Genomic DNA, 25,337 nt, shown 5'->3' with positions numbered 1-25,337 from the left:
ACTGTCTATTCTTAGAAGGTGCTAGAAAGAATACCAGATTAGCAGTCAGGATACAACTGTTCTGATCCCACTCTGCCCCCTTACCACGCATCGGACCTTGAGCCAATTTCCTTGTCTATAAAATGGCAGTGGCAGTTTCGTGCCATGGGGCTTTGTCGGGATTAAATGAAATCATTTATGTTGTTGAACTTCAAAAATTGGCGAGTGCTGTGCAAATCAGATCTTTATTATTCTAAGTCACTGCTCTTCAAGAAAGACAGTGAGGTCAGGGAAGCAGATGGAGACCATCAGGGCAAGAAATTAGGAGTGAAATTGTCCCCCTGATTGGAACAAAGATCCAGAAAGCATGTTGCAGAGTGAACAGCCAGCTCTCAGAGACTGCCTGGCCAGGTCAGCTGCCTCTGCTTCACTGTCTCCTCCCAGTTCAGAGCCTCTGACAGATGGACACAGGAATTGCTTCCTAGTTCAGCCAGTGAAATGGATGCTTCAAATAGTTTACAGTTTACCCGGGAGCCAGTAAATCCAAACTCTTCTGCATTGTGTTGGGCCTGGAATGCATTAAATCTGGCATAAGATAGGACATAAAACATATCGGTGTTTAGCTGATTTGTTAATTCTGCTGTCAATGGAAATCAGATGCTGAGATTCACTGCAGTGCAAAGTAGCAATTTGTGCTTCTGTCAGAGGTACCAGTCTACAGTGTGATTTAGAAACCCTACTCCCTCACCAGGGACACCATTTCAGGGATCTGGTGGTCCAGCTAGGTAGTGACAGTGTGGTAAGATCCTCCCTGTCTTGCCTGTGCTTGTACCAACGTTCATTGATACAAGGATTATAGGATGTACAATGGAGCAAATTCCTAAAAATAAGGTAGATTCAATTGAAATGATACCTAATAATATCACATTCTTTCTTTAAAGATGGGTACAAGGTCAGACACCAGTAGCTCACGCCTGTAGTCCTAGCAACTCAGGACGGGGAGATCTGAGGATCACGGTTCAAAGCCAGCCTGCGTAAGAAAGTCTGTGAGACTCTTATCTCCAATAAACTACTCAGAAAAAGCCAGAAGTGGCACTGTGGTTCAAGTGGTAGAGCCCCAATCTTGAGACAAAGAAGCTCACGGACAGTGCCCATGCCCAGAGTTCAAGCCACAAGACAGGCCAAAAAAAAGCTAAAAAGAAATTAAAAATAAAAATGGGTACAATCATCATCCTGCCTGTTTCCTCTGGGTTGATTATGAGAAAGTAAATATGGAAGTGTTTTGGAAAGGTTTGGGAACAGAAAGTTAGTGACTGTGGCCTGTAATTCTAGCTACTTAGGAGACTGAGATCTGAGGATCAAGGTTCAAAGCTAACTTGAACCAGAAAGCCCTTGAGATGCTTACCTTAGAATAACTGGAAGTGGAGCTGTGGCTCAAGTAAGAAATGAAGAAGCTAAGGGACAATGCCCAGGCCCTGAGTAAAAGCCCCAGGATCAGCACACACAAAAAGAAAAGCTTCGAAATAGAAACATGGGATGAAATTGGCATAAACATGTATCTAAGAAGAGGAAGGGGGGAATATTGAAATATTGACTGGCTCATGCTTCTTTTGGAGTAGTCTTACCTCATTTGTTCTGAGTATAAAAGTTATATACGCCAATTGTAGAGCGCACAAATTCAGAAACTCAAAGCATTCATAACCCTCCAGCTCAGAATAACTTTGATTAACAATTTGAGATACTTGTTGTTTTTCTTTTTCTGAGATACATAAATGGGTTTTGTCATGCTTTCTGACAGCCTGACAGACAAGAGTGTTGTCTTTTGGATTCTTTTGCTTTTTTTTTTTTTTGCCAGTTAATTGGTCATGAAAATATTCTTGTGCTAACAAAACCTCCCAAAATCCTCCTCGGCGTGTGGTGCAGATACACCAGCAATCATTAGCTTCCTGAGGTTTGGTTTTACTTTCCTAACATTATAATCTGTGATACATATATGTAGATCTAAACAGCTGCATAACTCTATCTCCTCAAAGAACTTTACTACAAATAGGACTTTGGAGTCTAGGAGTATGAATACATTTGTATGTTTTTTTTTTTTTAAACATTGCCCAGTTCAGACACCAGAGGCTCACACCTGTAATCCTAGCTATTCAGGAGGCTGAGATCATGATTTCAGAGGCAGGAAAGTCTCTGAGTCTCTTAGCTCTAATTAACTACCAAAAAGGCCAGAACTGTTGCTGTGGTTCCAGTGGTAGAGTGCTAGCCTGGAACAAAAAAGCTCAGGGATAGCTCTCAGGCCCTGAAGTCAAGCTTCAGGGCCAGCACAATTATATATACCAATTTTTCTAAATTGCTTTACTGATTTTTATTCTCACTGGCAGCGCAGGTGGTCTCTGACTTACACCAGTGCAATTTGCAATTTCTCACTTGTAGTGGAAAAGTGATTCACATTCTGTAGAAACCATGCTCTGAATTCTGAATTTTATTACTTTCCTGGGCCAGTGCTATGTGGTGTGGTGCTCTGGTATGGTGCTGGGCAGAGGCCTGAGCCACAACTTCCTGTTGGCTCACATGAACAGCCACAATGACACTACTCAATTGTACACTGCATGGTAGGTTGTGCTGCTGTAGTTTAGAATGCATTAAGTGCATGGTCAGCTTGGGATGTTTTCCATTTCTGGTGGATTTATTGGGGTGTTATCCAAAAAGAAGTTGAGGAACATCTGTATGTAAAAGTCCCAGACTCACTTGCTAAGAGAGTAGTGTTTCAAATCTTTGTGGATTTGGAAGTAGAACTATGGCCAAAGTGATAGAGTGCTAGCCTTGAACAGATAAAGCTCAGGGACAGCACGCAGTCCCTAAGTTCAAGCCCAACATAAACCAGCACCAAAACAAACAAACAAAAAATCTTCATGGCTTAAACTCAAACCAGTGCTTAAAAACTGAATCTTCAGCTGACATGGGTGCTACTAATATGGCAGTATCAGGAATGGCTACGTGGACAGGCTATTGTGCTGCTTACAGATGCAGGGGAAGATTGACAGAGATGGCACTTAGGGTGACCCATAAGCAATTTCTCTGGGAGCTTGGTGTCAGAGAGAATATTCCTTATGAACATTTTGAACCTCACAGTGATCCTGGTGCTCATTTTGCCTAGGCTGCTAGGAAGCACAGAGATATCCTTTAGCTAAATTTTAGTTATTGTATGTAATTCTCATGACACCCCATTTATTTGTTTTCAAAAATGCAAAAATAGGCTTTTTTTAAACCTGTGATCCTCAAAAGACTTGAGCTGCTCTATTCCCATTGAAGCAGTATTACCATCATGATAGTAGAATTTAGAAGATCCAAATGAAAAGTACTCACAGTGATTGAGTGATTTTCCTTGGCTGTCCTAACTAATGGCCCTCAGGTCCATTCATTTCTGAAACAGCTTAGAGAGATGCTCACAGAGGTCTCCAGGCCCACACTCCATCCTGAACTAGTTAACCACTCACCGAGCCGTCTCCCATTCCTCAGGGATTCAACACAACTGTGGCAAGGAGTACAATGTTTTGGCCCAGAGCTCTCTTGGGCCCAATACCTCCTAAAAGGTCTTTGCTTTGCACAGATTACTTTTCCGTGTGCTAGTACTGGGGCTTGAACACAGGGCCAAGGTACTCGCTTGTAGCATTTAACTCAAAGCTGGCACTCTACCGCTTGAGTCACAGCCCGGCTTCTGGCTTTTTGGTGGTTAATTACAGGTAAGAGTCTCAAGGACCTGCCTTCCCCGGGCTGGCTTCAAACCACAATCCTCAGATCTCAGCCTCCTGAGTAGCTAGGATTATAGGTATGAGCCACCAGCTCTCATGTCAGAGATAACTCTTCACATACAGTATCCCAGGCCAGCAGAGCTGTCCCTCCCTATAACATGGATGATTCTCAATCAACCTTGCTGGCAGAGCCAATGAGTAGCCTGCAGTCTGACACAGGCAAGTCAGACTGTGGCTGCTCCTGCCAGCAAGTTAGTAAGAATCAAGGGAGTTCCAAGAATGATGCATTGCTCCTTCAGTGTCAGAAGGCAGAGCCGCCTGGCCTTGCTCTCTGAACAGCATCCTCTCTAACCTGACACTTCCTGTTCCCCTTCTGTGAGCTGAGCACAGCCACAGAGACCCATTAGGGGAAGGCAGCAAAGAGGCGCCCCCTGCTGGTGAAGAAGTCAGGGTTCACCTTTGTCCAACCAGAGACAGGTATATATGTATGTATGTCCAGGGAGACTCTTAACTGCCCAGAACAGCAACACTGACAAGATAGGCTTAAGGGCCCAATCTCCAGCTGAGAACACAGCAACCTGACCTCTCTCCTTGTGTAAAATGGAATCCCAGATGGAATGACCAGACTCATCTAGCTAACTCTACTTAATCCTGACAATCACTTAAGGGAAAAAAAGCTCTAGCCAGAACTAATGGCTCATGCCTATAAATTGCTAACTACTCAGGAGTCAGAGATCTGAGAATTGCAGTTTGAAGCCTCTGAGACTCTTATCTCCAATTAACCACCAAAAAGTAGAGCGATGGCTGAAGTGGTAGAGCACCAGCATTGAGCAAAAAAGCTAAGGGATGGTGCACAGGCCCTGAGTTCAAACCCCAATACCAGCACAAAAAAAAATGATACTCTCCCATTTTCAGAAGACAAAACTGAGGCTCAGAGGTTGAATCCATTCATTGTTGTACAACTAGTTCAGTGGCAAGGACCCAAGTCTGCTGACTCCCAAGTCTTCATTCACTCTTCCATCTTTTCACCATGCCCTGAGTAGGAGGGTTAGCAGCAGCTTGGAAGGCTGTGTCCAGGGAGAAGAAACCCAGATATCATCTCTATGCACCATCTGCTGCAGGGAAGAAGCAGTGATGTGGTCATCTCTCCCGTCATCAAGAGAAGCCATTCTGGAGAGGCTAATTCCACATGCTGTGGACCTACAGCTAGGTAGCATGGGAAAAAAAGAAAAAGAGCTACTATTCTCCCACAGTTTTATTCAGCTGTCCTTCCAGGGAGGTGTAGGCTTTGAAGGGAAGCTAGGGAAGTCCTTGGTGAGATGTGATGAAGGAAGAGGCAGCCCTCCATCTTCAGGCCAATCCTGGCTTCCTTGAAAAATCTACAACACATGCACTGTGGCCTGTAGGCTGGGTACTCAGGTCCATGAGAGTGGTCTCCAGGGGGCCTTTTGCCTGCTCCTAAAGCCTTAGGCACCTGCTCTGAAGGGATCTGATGGAGGAAGGCAGTGGGGAGCAGCAGGATACTGAGCAGTGAAAGAATCCACTCATGATCAGGAATCTACAGTCATGAGATCAGTGGCCGGATGCTCTGGCAAAGGCAGATTCTCCAAACCTCTCCCTTATAGCCTGTGGGCATATCTGTGCACTGGACCCTTGTGCTGTCCCCTCTCAGAAGCCAGCTTTCCTAGGGAATGCAAGCCACAGTTAGAATCCCACCAGTGCTCTTCAAGCCTCATGTACAGCCTTGCCTCGTGACCTACCTCTGAACCACACAGCTGCCCTGAGCGGCCTAGAGGGCTATGCAGGAGGAAGGCGTGTGATGGTCTAACCCTCTGATCTTTGATCCCATGGGTCCATCCCAGCTAGGAGCAGCCTGCTTTTCTCACAGGCCTGCAGCTAAACATCTACCACCTCTGATGCTCAAGCCTGTGTCCCCTTGTGTCTCTCCCTGAACATCTCATACAGTTCCATCCCTCACTGAAATAGTTCTCACCGGCTGCTCTTCATGCCAAAGGGCTGCTTGGATCCAGGCCTCTCCCGTCTCCCACAGTCTCACACCACCTCCATCTCTGCTCCCTTCCTCTTCTCAGCCTCTAAAACATGACCCAAGTCCTACTGCCTGTCCCTGCCAAAACTCTTTGCGCCCTGTAAGTTGACAGTGCCAGTTCTCTACCCTTTATCCCCAGGTCTCTAACATGGCCGTGGGAAGCACATTGCAAGCACATTGGCTTCCAAATTGAGCAGACAGAATCATAGCTCTTAAGTCCTAGAACTCCTGTGTCCTTCTCAGTAAAATCACAGGGCCTCGGTGTAGTTGCTGCATGGTTTCGGTAGTGCATTGCATAAGGAGCCTACAGTGGCGATTCTCTGAAGTGTCACTCATGGCTTTCTATGAATTAGTTCCTGCTTCTGTTTCCAATGAGGCCCCTACTCATGCCCTGCTCAGCTGTGGCCACCCAGCCTTCGTTCTTTGAACTCAACTCTACCGTCACAGTCTTTTCTAGACTTGCTCTGCCCTGTGCTTACAGAGCTCTTCTTGTGTGCCTGTCACTCATGACATTTGAGTTATCCAGTTCTCAGAACAAACCCCCCAGATTCACAGGGCCTAAAACCCCACCATCTGTCGTCTTTCACAATGTGGCGGAACAGTGAGTCGCCAGCATAACCAAAATTAAAAAGGACATCCCAGTACGTTTAAAACAACACACACCTTTTAGCTCTTACTATGTTATTAATTAGACATGTGTCTGTCAGAGCATACAGGTGCATGCTACATGCCAGACACTGACATCAAAACAGCCTTGTGAGATGCATGCAAAAGATCATGACAGCCGAATAAGTTGTTCAAGACAAAATGATGGAACGAGGATTTAACTGAACCAATCACCTTGTACAGATTCCACCACATGCTCAGCAAATTCAAAAGACTAAGGAGAGCATGCAACTTACAAAGTTCACATTTGGTCTGTTTAAAATGGGACACCCTCAGGTCAGGTGCAGTGGCTCATGCCTATAATCCCAGCTACTCTAAAGGCTGAGATCTGGAGGCTCGTGACTGTATAGGCCAACCGTGGCATAATATGATGAGACTTTTCCCATTCAACAAACAAGCTGGATAGGGTGGTACACATCTGTACAAAGGAGGCTTGCAGTCTACCCTCCAGGCAAACATCAGGAGCTCCTATCCGAAAAAAGAGCTAAAGCATACAAGGGCTGAAGGGATAGCTCAAGTAGTAGAACAACTTACTGCCTAGCAGAGGCAGGCCCTGAATTCAAACCCTAGTAACAAGACAAAAGTCTTTTTTTCAGTGTTCTTGGTCTCACCCAGGGAACCGTAGCCAGATTTTATATATCTGCCTGACTCAAAAGGTTCCCTTTCTGGTCCCTTTCTAAATAGAAAGAAGACACCTGCCTGTCCCCCGCAGCTTAGCAGCTCTGCCTGGGCCCTGTGCGCACGAGTGGTCCCTGGGGGCATCCTCATAGCCCTTTCCCTTCAAGTCTTAATCTGTTTTCTCACCTATTTTCTCTAAAGGAAATAGTAGACTCTTGAGTAGCGCCTGACCCTCGAGAGTACAATACGTGGCAGAGCCTTCCCCCGGGAACTCAGAAATACTCATCAAAGTGGAAATGGAGCGTTTGTGTGCCTGGGGACCCGCTGGGTCAGACATAGCCCTCTGCATGTCGTTTCTCATCTTTAACAGCAAAAACAGAGGCCTAGAGGATCCTAGCTGATCTGGGAGTCTCCCCATTGGCTTTCTAAATTACAATCCCCATTTCTCACAGTGGCCAGGCCGCCCCCATCTACAACTTCCTTCTTCATGAGTCTCTTCTTCTCTGCTCCCCAATGTGTGAGATCCTCAATGTGGGACCCTGAGGGCCCCACAAATCAGCAGATGGAGGCTAGGAACAGCAGAGTGTCAGGCCAGATGTGAGCCCTTCTTGCTCTCAGGACAGTATGTTCCAGATGTGTCCACAACCTCCCACACTAGCAGATTCCACTGGAAGCCAGAGACTAAAGGAAGAGTAAAGGAGAAAGGGGATGCTCGTGGGCTATTGACGATGATGATGATGATGATGATTTGCCCTTCCTCCCCAACTTAATCCCTTTATTTCCCTTCTTTGTTTAGTTCCTCCCCATTTTGTGGTCCTGAGGCCAGCTCCTAACACGAAGGTCTCCATAAGAGAAACCCTAAGAAATGTCAAAAAGTTCTTGACTCTGCCAAAGCATGGGAAACTCAACTTCCTTAATGGATTCCTTTGCCCAGACTCAGCCTATCAAACCGAATAATACTGAAACAGTTGGTACTTTCTCCAAAGTCTCCCTGCCTCCTTATAAGCCTGGCTGGAAGGTTGGCCTCACTGCACACTGCTAGCTCAGTGCCTGGTCTCAGGCAGAACCCTCTTGATCTTGTACCTGGAATGGTTGGCCCTTTCTGACAGTCTCCTAGCTTCTCACTGCTTTCCTTGGGTCAACGTCTCTCCTACTCGGTGTGGGCTGCAGTGCATTATGGTCTGTGCCTGCCTGCTACGGCTTCTTCAGCAATTCCTCCCCCACCCCCACGCCCTCCCCTCCTTATTTAGTGCTCTGTGTGGGCGTAAGTGTGCAGCCTGCTCCTGAAAGGAGTTGGTGTCACTAAGTGGGGTCTTTAGAAAGATCCTAATAACTGAAATAAACCTCTTACTTGATTTTCTTTTTATATAGACAGAGCTCAGCTTTGTACACACATAGCCCTGAGAGTTAGGGCTAGATGGAAGTCCTCTTTAGTGAAATGCCTTTCCTCTGAAAGAGTTACTCTTCATTATGAATGAAGCTCAAATCCTGCTTCTGACTCTATTGCTCTAAAGCATTCACTGAAGAGCATTAGTCACTTTATTCTTTTGGAAAACTTCCACTGAGCTCCACTGTATACTGAACCTTGTTTTAGGCAATTGGTGTTCAACAGCCAAAACACACCAAGTTCTTCAATCCCTTGAATGCTACTGAGGAGACAAGATGACAAAGTCAGGAGAAAACTGAGATGCTAGGTGTCCACGATTTGGGGAGGTATGGGAGAGAGAGTTTAGATCAAGTCCCCAGCAAGAGCCTCACTGAGAAGATCCCATTTCAGTCAAGCCAAGGAGACAAGATAATGTATGAATGTCAGGTGGTCAATAGAACAAACGAGCTCTTCATCATTTGCTGGTGCCACATGGCTTTCTGTAATTATCTCATTTGAACCCAACAAGCTCTGATAAAGATGGGATTTCTTCCTGGCCCATGGGAACACATTAAACTCTGACATCAGGCCCATGTTACTCCTAGTGACTGTACCTTGTCTTAGTACCTACCTGTACATTATTTTTCTAACCAGTTTCTTGAGAAACTAGAATCCAGCCAGCCTCAGGCTCTAACTAGTCTCTCTCCATGGGTCCCAGACGCCAGAAGTTTGCTTATATGGTCCTCCTTCTCCACTCTGGCATTTTTGTTTATTTGGTTGGTTGGTGGGTTGGTTGGCTATATAGTGAGACAGGATCTCACGCTGTAGCCCAGTCTAACCTCAAATTCTCAATCCTCCTACCTCAGTTTCCTGAGTGCTTAGTTATAGACATACACCCCTGCACTGTGCCTGGTTTTGTATCTAGCTTATGCACACAAAGCTCATTAACTCTCCATTTGCTGGTGGTCCACCATCCTGTGTCTTGATTATTCCTGGTGCTCTAAAATGGCCTTTCCCACCTGGGAGGTCTTGAATATGGATTAAAAGCATGGGTTTCACAGTCAGGTGGAGAAAATAACCTTGGTTGGGCCAACTCTCTGTTAGGCTGAGTATGATTCCTCAGGTCCTTAGACCCTGGATTTCTTCTTATTAAAGGAAATAATCGTAGCGACTTCATATAGCTTCTGTGCAAGCTAACTAAAGTAATTTATATAAAGCCTATAGGACTTCAAGTATGACAAGCACTCCATAAAGGATGAGGGTGTGCTTGTTATTTCATGACTGATACTGGCAACCCATAGTTATCTTGGCTCTTCAGCAAGCAGCCAACCCGTCCACCATGCTTGCCTGGAGGAATCGGATGCCTTCGCATCTAGCTTCCAGTGAATTGAAGCCACCTACTTCCCTGACTGGAGGTACCCCACAGCCACCACCCATGGTCAGAGGGTCCTGTCCTTATTCTTCCAATCAGCATGATCCCTAGTATCTGTACTCCCCTGCCCCAAACTGCCTTCTCCATTGTAAATTCTAAAGCTGGCCCTGTTGGCGGGCTCAGTGGTAGTTGTAATTTGTTTGTGATTAGTACTAATTCTCCAAGGTACAATTGGAATTACTTATTGTTTACTGAACAAACAGGGAACGAAAATGACATATTTTACGGGGAGCTGTGGTGCAGAATGGCTAACTATCACCCCGCTGCAGGAAGATGAATGGGAAAATGCCCACAGAGGTCATTTATAATATTAAACATAAAATTATTGGTGTGTCTTTTCCACAAAAGCAATGAAGATAAATGTTGACTAGGGAAGCCTTGGGGGTGGGGGTGGGGGAAGACCATGCAACAAAACAAAGGGGCTTCCCGGGCTACAAAGGAATAAGCGATCTTTTAATTTCTGCAGAGAGCTCAACCGTGAAAATGAAACACATTCTGCCTTCCTCCCTCAGCCTACAGGAATCTGTGGTTCTTAGTGAATTCCTATGGAGATAGGCTTGGTTCCATTGGAGGAACTAGAATTTGGAAAGAGCCGCCCCCAGGGGATCTTTCGAATCCACTGGTGGGCCTGGTCTCATTCCAGTGCTGTCCTGGTTATCCTCTCCCGACCTCTCACCTCTAAGTGACCCTAAACCCTGTTAGGGTCACCTCCTACATGTTACTCCTGTCTCTGCCTCCGTGTAGCTGCCTTCAGGATCTGCGTGGCCAGTTGCAATAGTAGCCTGTTACCAGCTGCCTATATCTAACGCCCTGTCTAACTCTCTATTTGATTCTCCCTGAATCATTCAGATTGACCCTTTTCTGTGTGTGTGCCAGTACTAAGACTTGAACTCAGCCCCTCGTGCTCTCTCTTGGTTTTTGTCATCAAGGCTGACACCCTATCACTTGAGCCATACCTCTACTTCCAGCTTTTTTGTAATTAACTAAAGTAAGAGTTGCATGGACTTTTCTGCTTGAGCTGGCTTTGAACCTCGGTCCTCAGATCTCAGCCTCCTGAATAGCAAGGATTACAGATGTGAGCCACAGGTACCCAGCTAGAGTGAGCTTTTTTTTTTTTTTTTTTAAAGAAATACCCTTTTATTCAGTCGACTGTTGAAGCTTCTTACATAAAATCTATACCCCTAACCACACCGGATAGACCCTTTCTGCTAGGTTTCTGTCTCCTATGTACCCATCTTTCAAGAGTCTCTACTCTCCTTCTAGGCCATTCTGGCCTTTGCTCTGCCTCTAGATCATAGCCCACATAGGTGCACAAACATGTCCATACATGTGTGCACACACACACACTCACACAGTGTAGCCCTATTATGTAACTGGTTCTCTCTTCCTTCAATATCCCCCTGCAGAGGACTCCCATGACTACTTTGTAGAACTAGATCACTGAGATACACTTTCTTTCTCTCTCTCTCTCTCTCTCTCTCTCTCTCTCTCCCCTCCCCCTCCTCTCTCCTCTCTTTCTTCCCCCTTCTCTCCCCCTCTGGCTTTCATCCCAGTGCCAAGCACGTACTAGGACTATGAAAAGAATCCTCTAACAAACCCACAAGTGAATTGGATCATGGGAGAAGGAGAAAGTAGATGGAATTTCTTTGGTGTGACCCCAAAGAATTAGAGATTCCCTGCAAAATGCAAAGAAATTCCACCTCCTGATACTCTTTTGCTTGAAATTGGTGATTTATTTTGCATTTTTCTCCATACAGTACTTGCTAAGTGTCATACAGTCTACAGGGAATAAAACAGACCCCCTGCTTCAAGGGATTTGGAAACTAGAGAGAGATAAACACCCAACAGTGAATGCACTGTTGGGCACAGTAGAAGGTATGTAGCTATTTCCAGAATATCCCAGAGAGTAACCTATGTCTTTCTTCAGGGAGGACAAGCAAGTAGGGAAGTGGCATCTGAGGAAGAAAGAATTGTTCAAGTGAGAGGATTCCAGATACCCAAACCCTGTTCCACAAAGCCTGTAAGAAGCTGCAGGTTGCAATGTTTAATTAAAAGACCAAAGGCACACTAGAAAGCTGGGAGAGTGGGGCGTGTAATTTGGATGGTCTCCTGAGGGAAGCAGCAAAGGCTGAGGCTGGGTTCAGAAAGCTGAACCCAGCTGATGGTATGGCGACTACAGACAAATACTGATGAAATTCTATTGCAAGTGTTATTTTCATAGCTATTATTTGTGCTGAAATTTCCTTTGGATTTGTTTCCACTATAGTTTTGTTGGCAGGGTCTGACTCTTCAGAGCCTCCCCTCTACCGTGTGATACAAGAGATCGCCAAAGTGTCTGCCTGCCCCCGGGATTTGTTCTGTCCAACTCCTCATCGACCCTTTCCTATCCAATTCTCTATGGCTCTAATTCTTCCAAACTTCTTGTGGTTGTCTTGGAAATTCGTTCAGACTATGAACCTGTGTGTTGTTTTATCCGCATGTCATTTCATGTGATACTCACCAAAAAGGAAAAAAAAAATCCTGTAAGTTAGATTATGTTCCTGATTTACAGAAGGAAAAAAAAACCCACTACACCTTAGGGATCTTAGCAATACAAACTGACCAGACTGAGGCCTTGGGCCTGCTCAAGTCATCATAGAAATGCAATCTGGTGAAAGAAATCTTGTCCCATGGAAGGGCACCACTCAGTGAAAGAGAGTAGTAGGTCACCGGCTAGTGGTGGAGAGCTCGGGATTTCTAGAGGAAAAGAAGGAGCTGTTGATCCATCTCCTCAACATGGGAGGGTCTTAGAATTGTGTGCACCCAGGTATCACCCCAAAAGTCAGTGGAACATGCTAGGTCAGGCATCCCAAACAGTGGACCCAGGAAGGAGCAAGTTCACCTAGCTCCTACATGGCTCTAACATCAGGGCCCATGGACACGCCAACATTGCAACAGCTGTAGCCCCTAGCAAATGAGAATGGCTAGCTTTAGAGGATCAATAAGAAGAAAACTGTTCCCAGAGGCCTTGGGTTAGGCCTCAAGCCAGCTCTCTTCTTCCTAGAGAAGTCCTTTCTACCCCAGCCCCTTGGCTTCATTCTCTTCTTGACAATTCCCATTTTGAGTAGGAATCTAAGATGTCAGCTCTATAATGAGGGTGTCCACACTACAATTTATGAGGCCCATAGTCTTTAGTAGGACTGGCCTCTGCCAGGCTTAATTTACACACTCCACGGGCCTCCCGACACCCGCATTAAAGTCAGTAAGGGATCTAACTGTTGCCCTGGGAACACTATCTGACTACATCCTTGTCTCGTCATCATCCATTTTCATGTCTCTGGGCTTATGTACCTTTGACCTGGGAAATGTTAAGTCTTTACCTAGCAAGTAGAAGCTGAGCTCAGGCTCTCGACTCCAGCTCCAGGACCCGCTCAAAATCCTATGGGTACAATGCTCCCCAACAAAACTTCTCCTCTGTGCTTTAATTTAAGAGCAAGATCTCCTACTCACTGGAGCAGACTCAAACATTATCCTCCCCCCCACTCCTCCCCCCTCCCCACTTAACAAGTGCCATCGTTTAGGCAAGAGCAAGCAGGTGGGAGATGGACAGAAAGCTGAGACAAATGTGCCTGTTTTTAATGCCATATAAATCACCTTAATTAGAAATTAATTAAGTGCCCTAAAATTTGACACTCATTGGAAAAGAAATTTGAGTTATGGAGTTATATAGGTTCCATAGCACCAAATCTCTAAGATACAATTGAAGGAAGGGAGAATGTGCAGGTTTCTGTTTGGAATGGACAATTAGGGGAAAGGTTTCATTTCCACTGAGTGGACCTGTGGAGTAGAACAGCGATTCATGTAACCTGACCTGAGCCACATGTGATACCCATGCAAATCTGAACTAACTTCTGCACGCATGGTGGAGATAAATGGGCAAACAAATGTGAAATGCTGTTTCAGAGATGGTCCAGGTTGCAAATGTCAGCTGACAGAGCCAGGAAATGCCAACACAAGCCAAGCTTGCCTGGTGAGTGGCTTAATAAAGATGCATAGGAATATAGAAGGCTTCACAAGAGGGTCATTAACACCGTCAGCATTCATCAAGTCAGCATGACCCATGGCAAATCCACTACGAAACATAGCCACCAACAGCCCAGAACCTAAGAATCAGGAGATCAGAGATAGAACAAAGTCTTTAAAATAGGATATGAGGTCAACACTGACACTCCACCAGAGGTCAGCGGAAGCTCAGAGGTGAAGGGCCTGCCCAGGATACTTAGATGCTCAGCTGATGATTCCTCCAGCCCTCCCAGGAAGTGTTTTCTGCTGTGTGCCCCCAGGACACCACCAATGCCAACGGCCTCTCCTGCAAACCTATTGATGACATTGGGCTAAGTGGAGCCCGAACAGTGGTACTGTTTCTCATTTCCCAAGTGCTGCTTCTGGAAGATGATAATGTGAGTCATGAGCAAAGATCTTACCCTGGGATCATCTGCCCAAGTTCTGGTGCCTTGCCTTTGGTTTGCTACTTGTGAGGCTTCAGGCAGAACTCCCATTAAGCATTCTGTTTCACAGGTGCCAGTGGCTCATGCCTCTAATCCTAGCTACACAGGAGGCTGAGGATTGCGGTTCAAAGCCAGCCCGGGTAAGAAAGTCCGTGAGACTCTTCAATAAACTACTCAGAAAAAGGCTGGTGCTGTGGCTCAAGTGGTAGAGCACTAACCTTGAGCACAAAGAGGCTCAGGGACAGCACCCAGGCCCTGAGTTCAAGCCCCAGGGCCTGCAAAAAAAAAGCAATAGGGATGACACTGTTCAAAAAGAAATATACTCATTACCTGACTTATATAACTGTAAACCCTCTGTCCATCACCTTTGCAATAAAAAAGGCAAAAACAAGCAACAAACAAAAGAAAGCAATGTACATTGTGTAGGTCTTTGAATCCCCAGTCTCTGGTTCATCAAGTGGGAGTAATAACAGTTCTGCTAGGTTTGTATGAGGTTCACACAAGGAAGGATTAGGAAGGTGCATGGCAAGCCACATATCTTCTTGTATACTAACCCCCAGTGACTGACTTGGTCTTCTGGGAGGAACTGCAGTTTCAAAGGCTAAAGTTAAGCTCCATAGAGAAGACCCTCATTGTTCAAAGATCCCTATGTGTGACTTGATCTCAGGTCTCTTCCTCCCTTCCCATTAGGGCATGAGGGTGTTTTAGTGGTTGCCAGGAATGGCCAGCTCTCATAAGATGTCATAAGTGCCAACAAGAGATGGCTTCCTCTTCATATCCAAGCACCTGCCCCTTCTTCCTTACCCTGATGGCAGGTAGCACCCCCACGAGGTCTCAGGGTATCCTAGTCCACTGGACAGAACAATTATTGCATAGCCACAGACAAGATGTTATTGAGGGAAGTTCAAGCCCTTGATTAAACCATTCACCAAGGGTGCTTTCCTCCTTAGAATTTATGGGTCCCATAAAAAATAATAAAGAACCTGAGAAGACAGAGCAGTTGTTTTTTGCTGTGCCTCATTAGTTCTGAGTTTGGGCTGGCAATAGAGATCAGAGCACCAAACATCCGACTAATTGAATCTCTGGTAAACATAAAGCTCCCTGGGTCTACAGGAGACCCTGCGGGGGAGTCTAGGAGTCTCCAGGTGAGGGAAGGAAAGAGGAAGGAAGTAGCAAAAAGCAAGACTGGAAAAGGGCTACTTCTGTGCCTTAACCCAGGAAGAGAGGGCCTAAGAATGAAATCTGTAAGGTTCAGGGCATCTAGAGGGTGGAAGATGCACAGCCCTCCACTCCTGGGCCTGCTGTTTGTCAAGGAAGTGGAAGACGTGCAGATATGCTAACTTCCTGTCATTCTATACCCAGTATCCACACCCCTGAGAAGACCTTTCACTTGGCAGACCCCACAGACAAACACAGCATAGAAGAGAGAAAACAAAGAACCTTTGCATGTTGTAGGTCCAGTCTTAATGTTTTTCTGACAGCCTAGTAAGAGCAGACCCTGCACAAAGTAGGTATTAGAGTTGATACTGTGAGAAGACAAAATGATGAGAATAGTTTTACCAAAGATAATATCATATCATGTCTGCTTTTCACCGTGTATTTGAGTGCATCCTTAGAATACTGAATGTAAGAAAACCACAAGACATTTTTTGAAAATTGTATGCTCTCTAGCAACCCTGTGTGAGTTTTTATACAGGCACTGTTTTATGGGTTATATAAAATATTATAAAAATAGAAAGAAAAAAAAGAAGATAGAGAACAAAGAAGAAAAGAATTAAAACATGGGTTTCACCAAGCAGATCAGGAGATCATGTGACCATGCTGACATTTTATATTTTTAACTGTAAATGATGTAGTAATTTTCAGTGTAATAACACCTTCCTCCATTGACACTCAGAATCAGCAGGTCCAGTTCTGAATGCAGAGGTGTAGGCATCAATACACCTTTAGACCAGGCACAATGGTAGACTCATAAGAACTGGTCTCTCTACCCACTTCCCCCACCCCTACTTCCTAGTCACTTGCAGTTTGCTAAGGAAGTCAGACATATAAATATCTAATAACACTATGAGGCAGGGGTGTTGCCATGCTTAATGCAAGATGTGCTACAGAAGCCCAAGGGAAAGGAGCCTTCATCAAGTGGGAGAAAGTCAAAGGTGAGGTGGCAAGATCCAGATTCCCACTGCTGAGAGGTGAGGAACTAGTACAAGTACTCCCCCAAGGGGGCAGGCACCCTAAATCAACGAATAGTGACCCACACATTGCCTACTAGTCTCACAGGGAGCAAACTGTCTAAACATCAAAAGAGAAGGAGAAGGAGAGGGGAGAGAAGCAGAAGTGAGAAGCAAAGAGATGGTTGAGGAGGAGGAAGTCGAGCAGGTAGAGGAAAAAAAGAAGAGGGGTGAGGAGAGTGAAGAAGAGAAGGGGAAAATGGAAAAGAAAATGGAAGAAGAGGAAGGAAAGACAGAGGAAGAAGAAGGGGAGAAAGAAGAGAAGGAAGTGAAGAAAGAAAAGGGAAGAGGGGAATGAAGAAGAAAAGATGAAAGACAAAGAGAAAGGAATTGAGGAAGAAGAGGAGAAGGAGAGTAAGAGGAGGAGCTGAAAAGGAGAAAGTGGAGGAGGAGGAGGAAGAGAAGAAGAAGGAAAAGAAGGTAGAAAAGAAGACGGAAAAGAGGAAAAGGAGGAAGAGGAAGATAAAGAGGAGAATCACCACAGAAAACATGAATCAGTTTAAGTTATGTGAAAACCTCAAATACATAGTCACCAGAATACATCAAAAACAGAATTAAAATATTTATAAAAGCCGGGTGCCGGTGGCTCACGCCTGTAATCCTAGCTACTGGGGAGGCTGAGATCTGAGGATCATGGTTCAAAGCCAGCCCTGGCAGAAAAGTCCGTGAAATTCTTATCTCCAGTAAACCACCAGAAAACCAGAAGTGGCACTATAGCTCAAGTGGTAGAGCGCTAGCCTTGAGCTGAAGAGCTGAGGGACAGTGCTTAGGCCCAGAGTTCAAGCCCCATGACCGACAAAAAAATAAAATTATGTATATATAAAGTACATGTAAAAACATGTCACGCATACAAGAGTTTCATGATCTTAACAATCTCAAACAACTCAGTAGGAAATAAATAAAGTGAGGGCTGTAGTGTAGGTCGATGGTAATCTGCTTGCCTGGCATGCATGAGACTCTTAAGAATGTGTGAAATACCTCATTTTCACTGTCAGACAAACGCATAACCAAACAGCAGTGAGATGCCTTTAGTTAAAAATAAAAACCATGATACTACTTGGGGTTGGGCAGGATGTAGTAGGGATGACGTGCATGTATGAACATAACTGGTGAAGAGTGTAACTTGGATTAGCATCTAGAAAGCAATTTGGCAATATGTATCAAGAGCCTTTGAGTGTTTATACCTTTTGATTCAATAATTCCGCTTCTGGGAATCTATCCTATGAAAATAATCTGAAATACAGGCAAAGGATTTTGCTCAAAGATAGTCTTCAAAGTATTAATAGGAACAGACAGCCCAACCATTGAATAATGTGTAAATAAATTGATAGTGCATACCACACTATTGTAGCCATCCAAAAGCCCTTAGAAAAGCTTCTGATATTACCTTACCTATTTTAAGGCCTATATACGTGTGACATAACAATACACACTGCTACAGTGTAGACAGGAGAGTTAAAGATACATCAATTGAAAGGTGGAAATGGTGGCCCTACATGACCGTATTCGGGGGTGTTATTTTTGTTTCTTTTTACCCTGTCTTCAAACCTTGGCCAATAGATATCAATTTTTAGAATAAAGGGAACATGAAAGAACTTATATGACCTGTTTGGGAAATGACAAGTAACTGATGTGTGGCACACGCTTGTGTATATGAAGACACAGTGTGAACAAACACTGCACTACTGAGATTATCCCATAGATTGAGGATGATTTTGCAGGTTTTGGAGTTTGTTGGTGTTTCCTCTGGTACACTGGAGCGAGAGCAATAAAGTCCCAACTGTGTTTAATTCTCACCTATGATAATGCTCAAAGGGGGAAAAAAATGTTTTGGAAATGAAGTCACCAAGCCAATGTGAAGAGAACTTTAATCCTACATACGTATCTTAGTCTACTTTTATTCCTAAAACAAAATGCCTAAGGCCGGAGTCTTTATCAGGAAAGAAGGTTTACTACTTTCACAGTTTATTTAGGTCACAGCTAGAAGTCCAAACAGCCTAATAAAGACTCTGGTGAGGGACCCCCTAAGCTGTCTCACTAGCCAGAGCACATGAGTATCTTTGCTTGTATGATCTCTTTGCTCATAAAGCCAGCAGGATTCAGTCATGAAGAATCCATTCTATGGGCCTATTCTAACCTAAGCAGTTCCCAAAGACCTTACCACAAACACAGTGGGATTCCAGTTCCAAAAATAGATTCAGCGTAGAAATACTAGCGCTGCCCTGGTTGTTAAAGGTCTCAGTGCGCAGGTGGATGTCTGTCCTAGTATGTCTTTGATTCCTGGGACACAGTACACAGCACCCTCTGAAAAGCTTCCACTGTGAGTGCCTTGGGAAGGTGCATCTCCTTCCCTGGGTTTTGGGAGAGCACACCTTCCCCAGACCAGGTTATAAGGAAAGCATTGTACCTCTCGGCTTTGCATAGGACATGATCGAAAAGTAGATTAAAACTATAAAATGGATTGCTGATGGCACACACTTGAAATCCTACCTACTCAGGAGGCTGCCATTCAGAGGATTATAGTTTGAGGCCACCAGCCTTGTCAGGAAAGTTTGCTAGACTCCATTTCCAAAAATAAACAGGGGGTGAGGAGGGGGGGGAGAACCAGGCTGCCAAAAAAAAATTATCTATTAAAATGAGCTTTGTGTCTCTTTCTGCTATTGCCTATGTATCTTGATCCTGTGGGTAAATGGGAGTATTTGGCACTGGGCAGGGCTGAGAAGAACAGTGAGTTTTTCTGATGTATTTCTCTGCATATCTATGCATTTATGTGAAGAAACTGTCTTCAGATGTCTTGCCAGATGAGTGACATATTTTCTTCTCTGTAAGGAAGAGTTGAGACAACCAGACCACAGAACACAAAGGACAGCACCCAAAATGAGTTACCGAACTGAGAAACTGGTCTACAGCTACACGGGGGCATTCATCAGGGCAAGGCCTCAGCTCACACTGTGCCTCTGGCTGGAGAGTTTTCCAGAGGGTAGTAGTTTACCCTCATCACCATTGTAATAAGCTACCAGGAATGGAATGAAAATGAAGTGTATTTCTTCATGGTTCTGGAAAGCACGAGTCTTAAGATCCGTTTCACTGAGCCTGTGGGAAGAAGTCTGAAACCACGTGTTCATTGGCTGGTTCCAAAGGCGTGCCGGCTGCCCAGCAGGACTGGCTTATTTCTGTTGCTCTGCCTTTCAGCTTCTCGAGGCCTGCTGCAATCCTGGGTCCAGTTCCTCTCTTCTCACTGTCCACTCACACTTCACTCCTCTTACCTCCTGATCCTCACTCGGACTTTTCCCAGCCCCTCCCAAGGGCCTCTGGGACCCTCACTGGGACCCCTGGATTAACAGGAGGACCCCTCTGCCTATAGCTACTAGGACACCACCTAGCTACTAGGTAGGAGGATCAATGTCTAAGGCCAGCTCCAGGGAAAACCACACCTGAGAAACCTACCTGAAAAGAAAAAAAAAAAAAATCAAAGGGCTAAGAATATGACTCAAGTGGTAAAGGGACCGTCCTAGTAAGCATGAGACCTTGAGTCCAAATCCCAGTACTGCCTCCCCATTGACTTTACACTAGGGTTAGAGAAGCCCTCCATGGATGAGTTCTCAATCCGCAGGATCTGGACCATCCTGAGCCTGAGGAGACTGGGATAGGAAAGACAGACTCTTCAGGCAGCAGGTACTATGGGATAGAGGGAAAGGCAAGGCAGTGCAATCATGCTAGAGGTCGTCACAACCAGACACTGAGCCGTCCACCTTCACAGGGGCCACAACCTCCCCCACCCCAACTAAACTCCCAATAGCCAGAGGCACACACCAATCCTTGCTCGGCCTGGTGGCCAGATAAGGCCATGCATGAAGGGGAGGCTAGGCCAGCCTTCTCCTCCCCGCAGCCTCCATCTCTGGGGCCCGCAGAGACTCTGGTGGTCACAGAACAACTCATTATCATAATTCATTGTGTTTAAGACAGAAAGTAGTATCTGCTAATATGTTCGTTATGACGTGCTCCTCTCCATTCTCCCTGAATAATAGGATTTATATAAGAATTTCAGAGCTGGGACAAATCTAAAAGTCAATGTCCCTCTTTTCAGGCAGAGGAAGTAGTGGCTCCCACCTGTAATCTTAGGAATCTTCTGGAAGCTGAAATCAGAGGATCACAGTTCAAAGCAGCGAAGTCCATGAGACTTCATCTCCAGAAAAAAAAAAAAAAGCTGGGCTAGAAGCATGACTTACATGGTAGAGTATCAGCCTTGAGCACAAAAGCCTAGCAAGAGCATGAAGCCCTGAGTTCAAACCTGGGTACTAATAAATTTTTATTAAAAATAAATAAAAATAAATCCCTCTTTTCCTAAAGAAAGAGATCAGGAAAGGGTCCCGGTCACTTTACACAAGGGAAGGAGCCAAGTTCGGGACACAAGGCCCAGCCCCCCCAAGGTGTTCTTTGCATTTCACAGCAGGAAATTCTGTGTGTCTCTAGAATCTACTCTGTAAGTCACTCTAATGGCAAAAGCAGAAGTCAAGATACACTGGGCCAGGCATCTCTGTTGTCTGCCCAAATTCAATCTTCAAGGTAAAACTAGTTGTGTGCTGAGACTCCACGTGCAGGTTGTCTACCTGCCGTGATAAAGCTATGAGTTGGAGAACCCCAGAGTATTGGGGGGAGAAAAAGACCAAACCTCTACCTTCCTGCTGCTTTGCGCCTCGTGCCCTCACTGTGTACAAGATCAGATCAACACACAAGGGCACCACCAGGCAGGGCAGGGGGAAGTTCTCTCTCCATCTGCCTTAGTGCCAGCCAATGTCTGGGGGGCCACCCAGACTAACAAAGGATGTGTGTGTCTGTGTGCTTTCTAGGAACATCCCCAGGCTCCAAGATGGCTCTACAAAGCTCCTTTACATGTTGGAATGGGACAGTCCTGCAGCTCGGACAAGCCTGTGACTTCCACCAGGACTGCAGCCAGGAAGAAGATGAGGGCCAGCTGTGCAGTGAGTAGAAGGGGCCAGCCCACCATTCCCTAGCCCCGCCCTGTCCACTCCATTCCCTAGCCCCTCCCTGTCCACTCCATTCCCTAGCCCCGCCCTGTCCACAGAGCCCTCCTGTGTGCCCCCCCCAGGCACATGCACTTCCTGCCATCCGGTGATGCTCCTGACTGCTCACCTAGCAACACACCTCACTCAGCTTTCTAGAAATAGCACAGCACCTCCATGGTCTGTGGCCCACATGCCTTAGAAGCCCAGCAGGAGTCAAGCTGTCAGATCCTCAAGGCAAACTGGAAAGATGCAAGATGAAACTTGACTGCATCACGTGACCTCAGAAGCCCTTCAGGCCCACACCTTCGCTCATTGTTCCAAGCCCTATAGCATTCAGCTACCACCAGCTTCGCGATCACCCTGGGAGCTCAGAACCAGAACAAATGTCCCTCCCCCAGACACGCAGGTCTCAAGACTCCCTCACTGACCTGCGAGAATTTTACAGATGTCACCTAGTCAATGTCACCTAGACTCCTTGAGAATTGGAAAGAAAAAAAAGGGGTTATTTGTTCTCATTTGAAAGAAGCACTGAAGACATCCACTTCTCAGTCCTTAAAAACTGCATTTTTATGTGACGTTTTCAAGGGTGGTTTCCCAATTCGAACGGAATTGCAGTCTGTGCTTAGATACAAACCTGGTGAACAGGAGCCTGGAAGCGCTTTGTTGGTCTGTCACTAGTTTGTGTCGGAGTTGTCACAACATCCACGGTAAAAATGTAGATGGCCCGCCCACAGTGCCCTGGACAGCCACCTGCCTGTATCTCTTGTGCCGTTTCTCTAGTTTAATTTATGTTTGCAGTCTTTCCAACACTGCCTCTGAACTGTGTGATTTTTGCAATCGCCTTTTGAAAGATTTTTGATATCCACTTTCTAGCTTGGATACAGGTCAAATAGGCCATACCCTGATTCTCAATTGGGAAAATGAAGGCACAGAGAAGGTAATTAACTTGTTCAGGGTCACACAGCGTGACTGGGTTAGAGCCTTTGGGATCCAGCAAATTACTGCAGGTTCAGGGCATTTCCCACCCCTTTGTAGTTTACCCTCATGGATTTTTGAGGGCTGGCTTTCAGTTTCAGGGCTGCTCAGCTTAAGTACCAGAGGTCAGAAGCTTTTCCACCACATCTGAAAAGTGACTCTGACTGGCTGTCAGAGTAATACTGCCACCCTGGAGAACACTGCCACAGAGCCTTTTGCTACAGAAACCCAAAACCAATTGGCAGGAGGAAAGTCCAATCCAAGAAGTTATTCTAACCTTCTCCCACTGTGATCTTGGCAAGACACTTAGCAAATATCCTCTCTCTGATTTCCGTGCCTCATTCCCTCTGACAACCTTAAAATTCCCAAGAAATGCCCTTGACATTACATTGCCTAGAAAAGCACCACTGGAGCCTCTGCTCTGGGTCAGGAGCCCTCTTCAGGTGATCACCCATCCCGTGACCACATGATGCTCAGTGACACCATCGGGTCCATCGCAGACAAGAAAGCTCAGGAGATCATCCACGATTCAACTCTGATGTGTGTCTGAGCCAGTGCACAGGCGCATTCTGGTGCCCTAGCCACTGTTGGCCCAACTCAACTTTTGCATGAACTTACAGGACTTGGTGGTGCTGAGAACTAAATCTAGCTAGAGTTACACAATTGTGAAGAACAAAGGGGTCAGGGAGGGTCAAGGAGGCCCAGAAGGCTCTGCTTCTGACTTTCTATGGAGGAGGGGGGGGCTTCATTTCCCTTCTCCTGTAACATAGTATCTGTCAGCACTCCCATATTTCCAATTTAAAATATTTCTGAATCCAAACCAGACCTTGAACCCCATTGAAAGATGTCTTGGAAATTCCCTGCACATTCTGACCAATGACCTCAAGGGAACGTAGTTCCTTCAGAAAGGAGTCAGCTTCCCACTTCAGTCCCCAGTGGGTCTCTGTCTCATTGGGTCTTGCAGGCAGATCATTTCCCCGTCTAGGGCTTCATAATCTCATCTGTTTTGTGAGAATACAAATCTCATCTGTTTTGGCAGGCCAGAAAAAAAAATGATTTTTTTTTCAAAGTTTATTTCTTTATTACAAAATGAAACACACTGGTTGTAAAACACTGGGGAGTGGGGGGAATTTAGAGGGGGAAGTATGCACAGGAGAAAATACTATCGCCATAACCCTCCCTTCTCAGACATTCAGAGATAGCCATAATATTTTGATGTATTTCTTCTAGCATTTTTTCCCATGACTCCATATTTTCAAGGAAATAGATCCCGCGTATTTATCAAAAACGTTAGCGCGGTTGTCACCCGGGAAGGAGAGGAAGTAGTGCCGTCTGGCCTGGAGCTCACGCTTGGCAGCTCCCGCAGCTGTGGCTGAGGCCACATCACTTTGACTCCACCGATCTGTCTCTCTTAGAGTGGAATCAGGTGTCATAATTTGCCAAATGCGGAGAGATTGATTGACCCCACACACAGCCACTGAAATGCCTGGCGATACCCCAAGAAGGGGCCATTTAGAGTACTGTTTGTCAGACATGGAGGTGCCCAGGGATGAATGGAGAGCTTGCGGATTCTGAATTAGCTGACCGGGTGCAGCCTGAGATCCCACACTTCTCAGTTTCACATGTCATGTGGATGCAACTAATCCCTGGACCTCGTTTCTGAATGCCAAGGCGGTTAGAGGATTGAATCTGCTCTCGTTTCATTAGGGCAAGTAAATTTGCAAGCCTACGCTGTGCCAAGCACACAGTAGTGGTACCTAGCAGTGGTTTCCTATACTCTGTCTAACCCTCCAGGAAGGAGGTCTGATTTGGGCTGGCTCTTTCCAGAGTGGCTCCCTAGTGAGCTCACTGCCCTGATGCACTTAAAATAATGAAAATCCTCTGGACTTCCCTCTTCCCTGTAAAGTTTGTGACCTAAATTGACCATTGACCTGCCCAGCTATCTTACCTGCCTCTTCTCCCTTGATTCAATCAGTCACGGAGAAATGGGGTTTCCCAGCTCAGTCTACCCTGGATCCTCTGGTGGCGAGGAGAGCAATGGGCTTCCAGGAGATGTTGATGATTTCCCTTGTTCCTGGAAGACAGGCAGAGTGGCGACCCAGGCTCTTCCCCAGGAGACCTCCTCAGAGGGGCACCCACCACCTGTCTAGGCTGCCACCTCCAGGGCAGGGCCGACTGGCTGACACTTACCTAGCTCTGTAATGTACAAGGTGGTCCACACCTTCTCCCTTATTTTGTCTGAAGGACTGTACTCTGAATAAACACTAACTTTCCTTCATTTTATACAAGAGGAGCCTGAGACTCTCAGGAAGGAGGTGACTGGCCTCAGGTCACACAGCCAGGAAGTGGTGAGGCTGGGACAAGAACCCAACGTCAGAAATCCCATTGGTGCCAGTACCCATAAGTCAGGCTTAGTTCTCCTTCCACTTGTAGAAAGGACCAGGAGAGAGAGAGAGATGATACACTGTGCTGCGCAGCTCAGGCCTGCCTGCCTCCTCACCAGCCCCTCACCCACTGGAATCTTCCTTTGTGGTCCTCAGTTTCTAAAGCACACTTGTGAAGGACACTTTATGGAAGGTCACTCCCAGACACCAGTTGGTTTCTGTTCTGCCAAAGAAGTGGATGTTAGATCCCTCGAGGGAGGGAGTAAAAAATAAAACAGAAAGATCTCCTTCGCGTTTGGATTTTTAATCAGAGGAGCATGCAGGGCTTGGGGGGGAAATGATTTCTTCAGGGGGGTATAAATGGGAAACGAGG

General features: G+C 45.9%; 1 protein-coding gene across 1 annotated transcript in view; it reads left to right on the top strand.

Annotated features, from left to right (window-relative positions):
• The window catches only part of Alk (ALK receptor tyrosine kinase), a 507,293-nt gene that overhangs the window by 357,863 nt on the left and 124,093 nt on the right, over positions 1 to 25,337 (top strand). Inside the window, exon 5 of the mRNA XM_042696640.1 lies at positions 21,429 to 21,560. Within this exon, the coding sequence (XP_042552574.1) occupies positions 21,429 to 21,560 (132 nt within the window). The remainder of the gene's footprint in view (positions 1 to 21,428; positions 21,561 to 25,337) is intronic.

Source organism: Dipodomys spectabilis, unplaced genomic scaffold (assembly GCF_019054845.1).
Source record: "Dipodomys spectabilis isolate Male_0828 unplaced genomic scaffold, ASM1905484v1 ptg000210l, whole genome shotgun sequence".
In the NCBI taxonomy this organism is placed as follows: domain Eukaryota; kingdom Metazoa; phylum Chordata; class Mammalia; order Rodentia; family Heteromyidae; genus Dipodomys; species Dipodomys spectabilis.
This window is presented reverse-complemented; position numbering and strand designations above follow the sequence as displayed.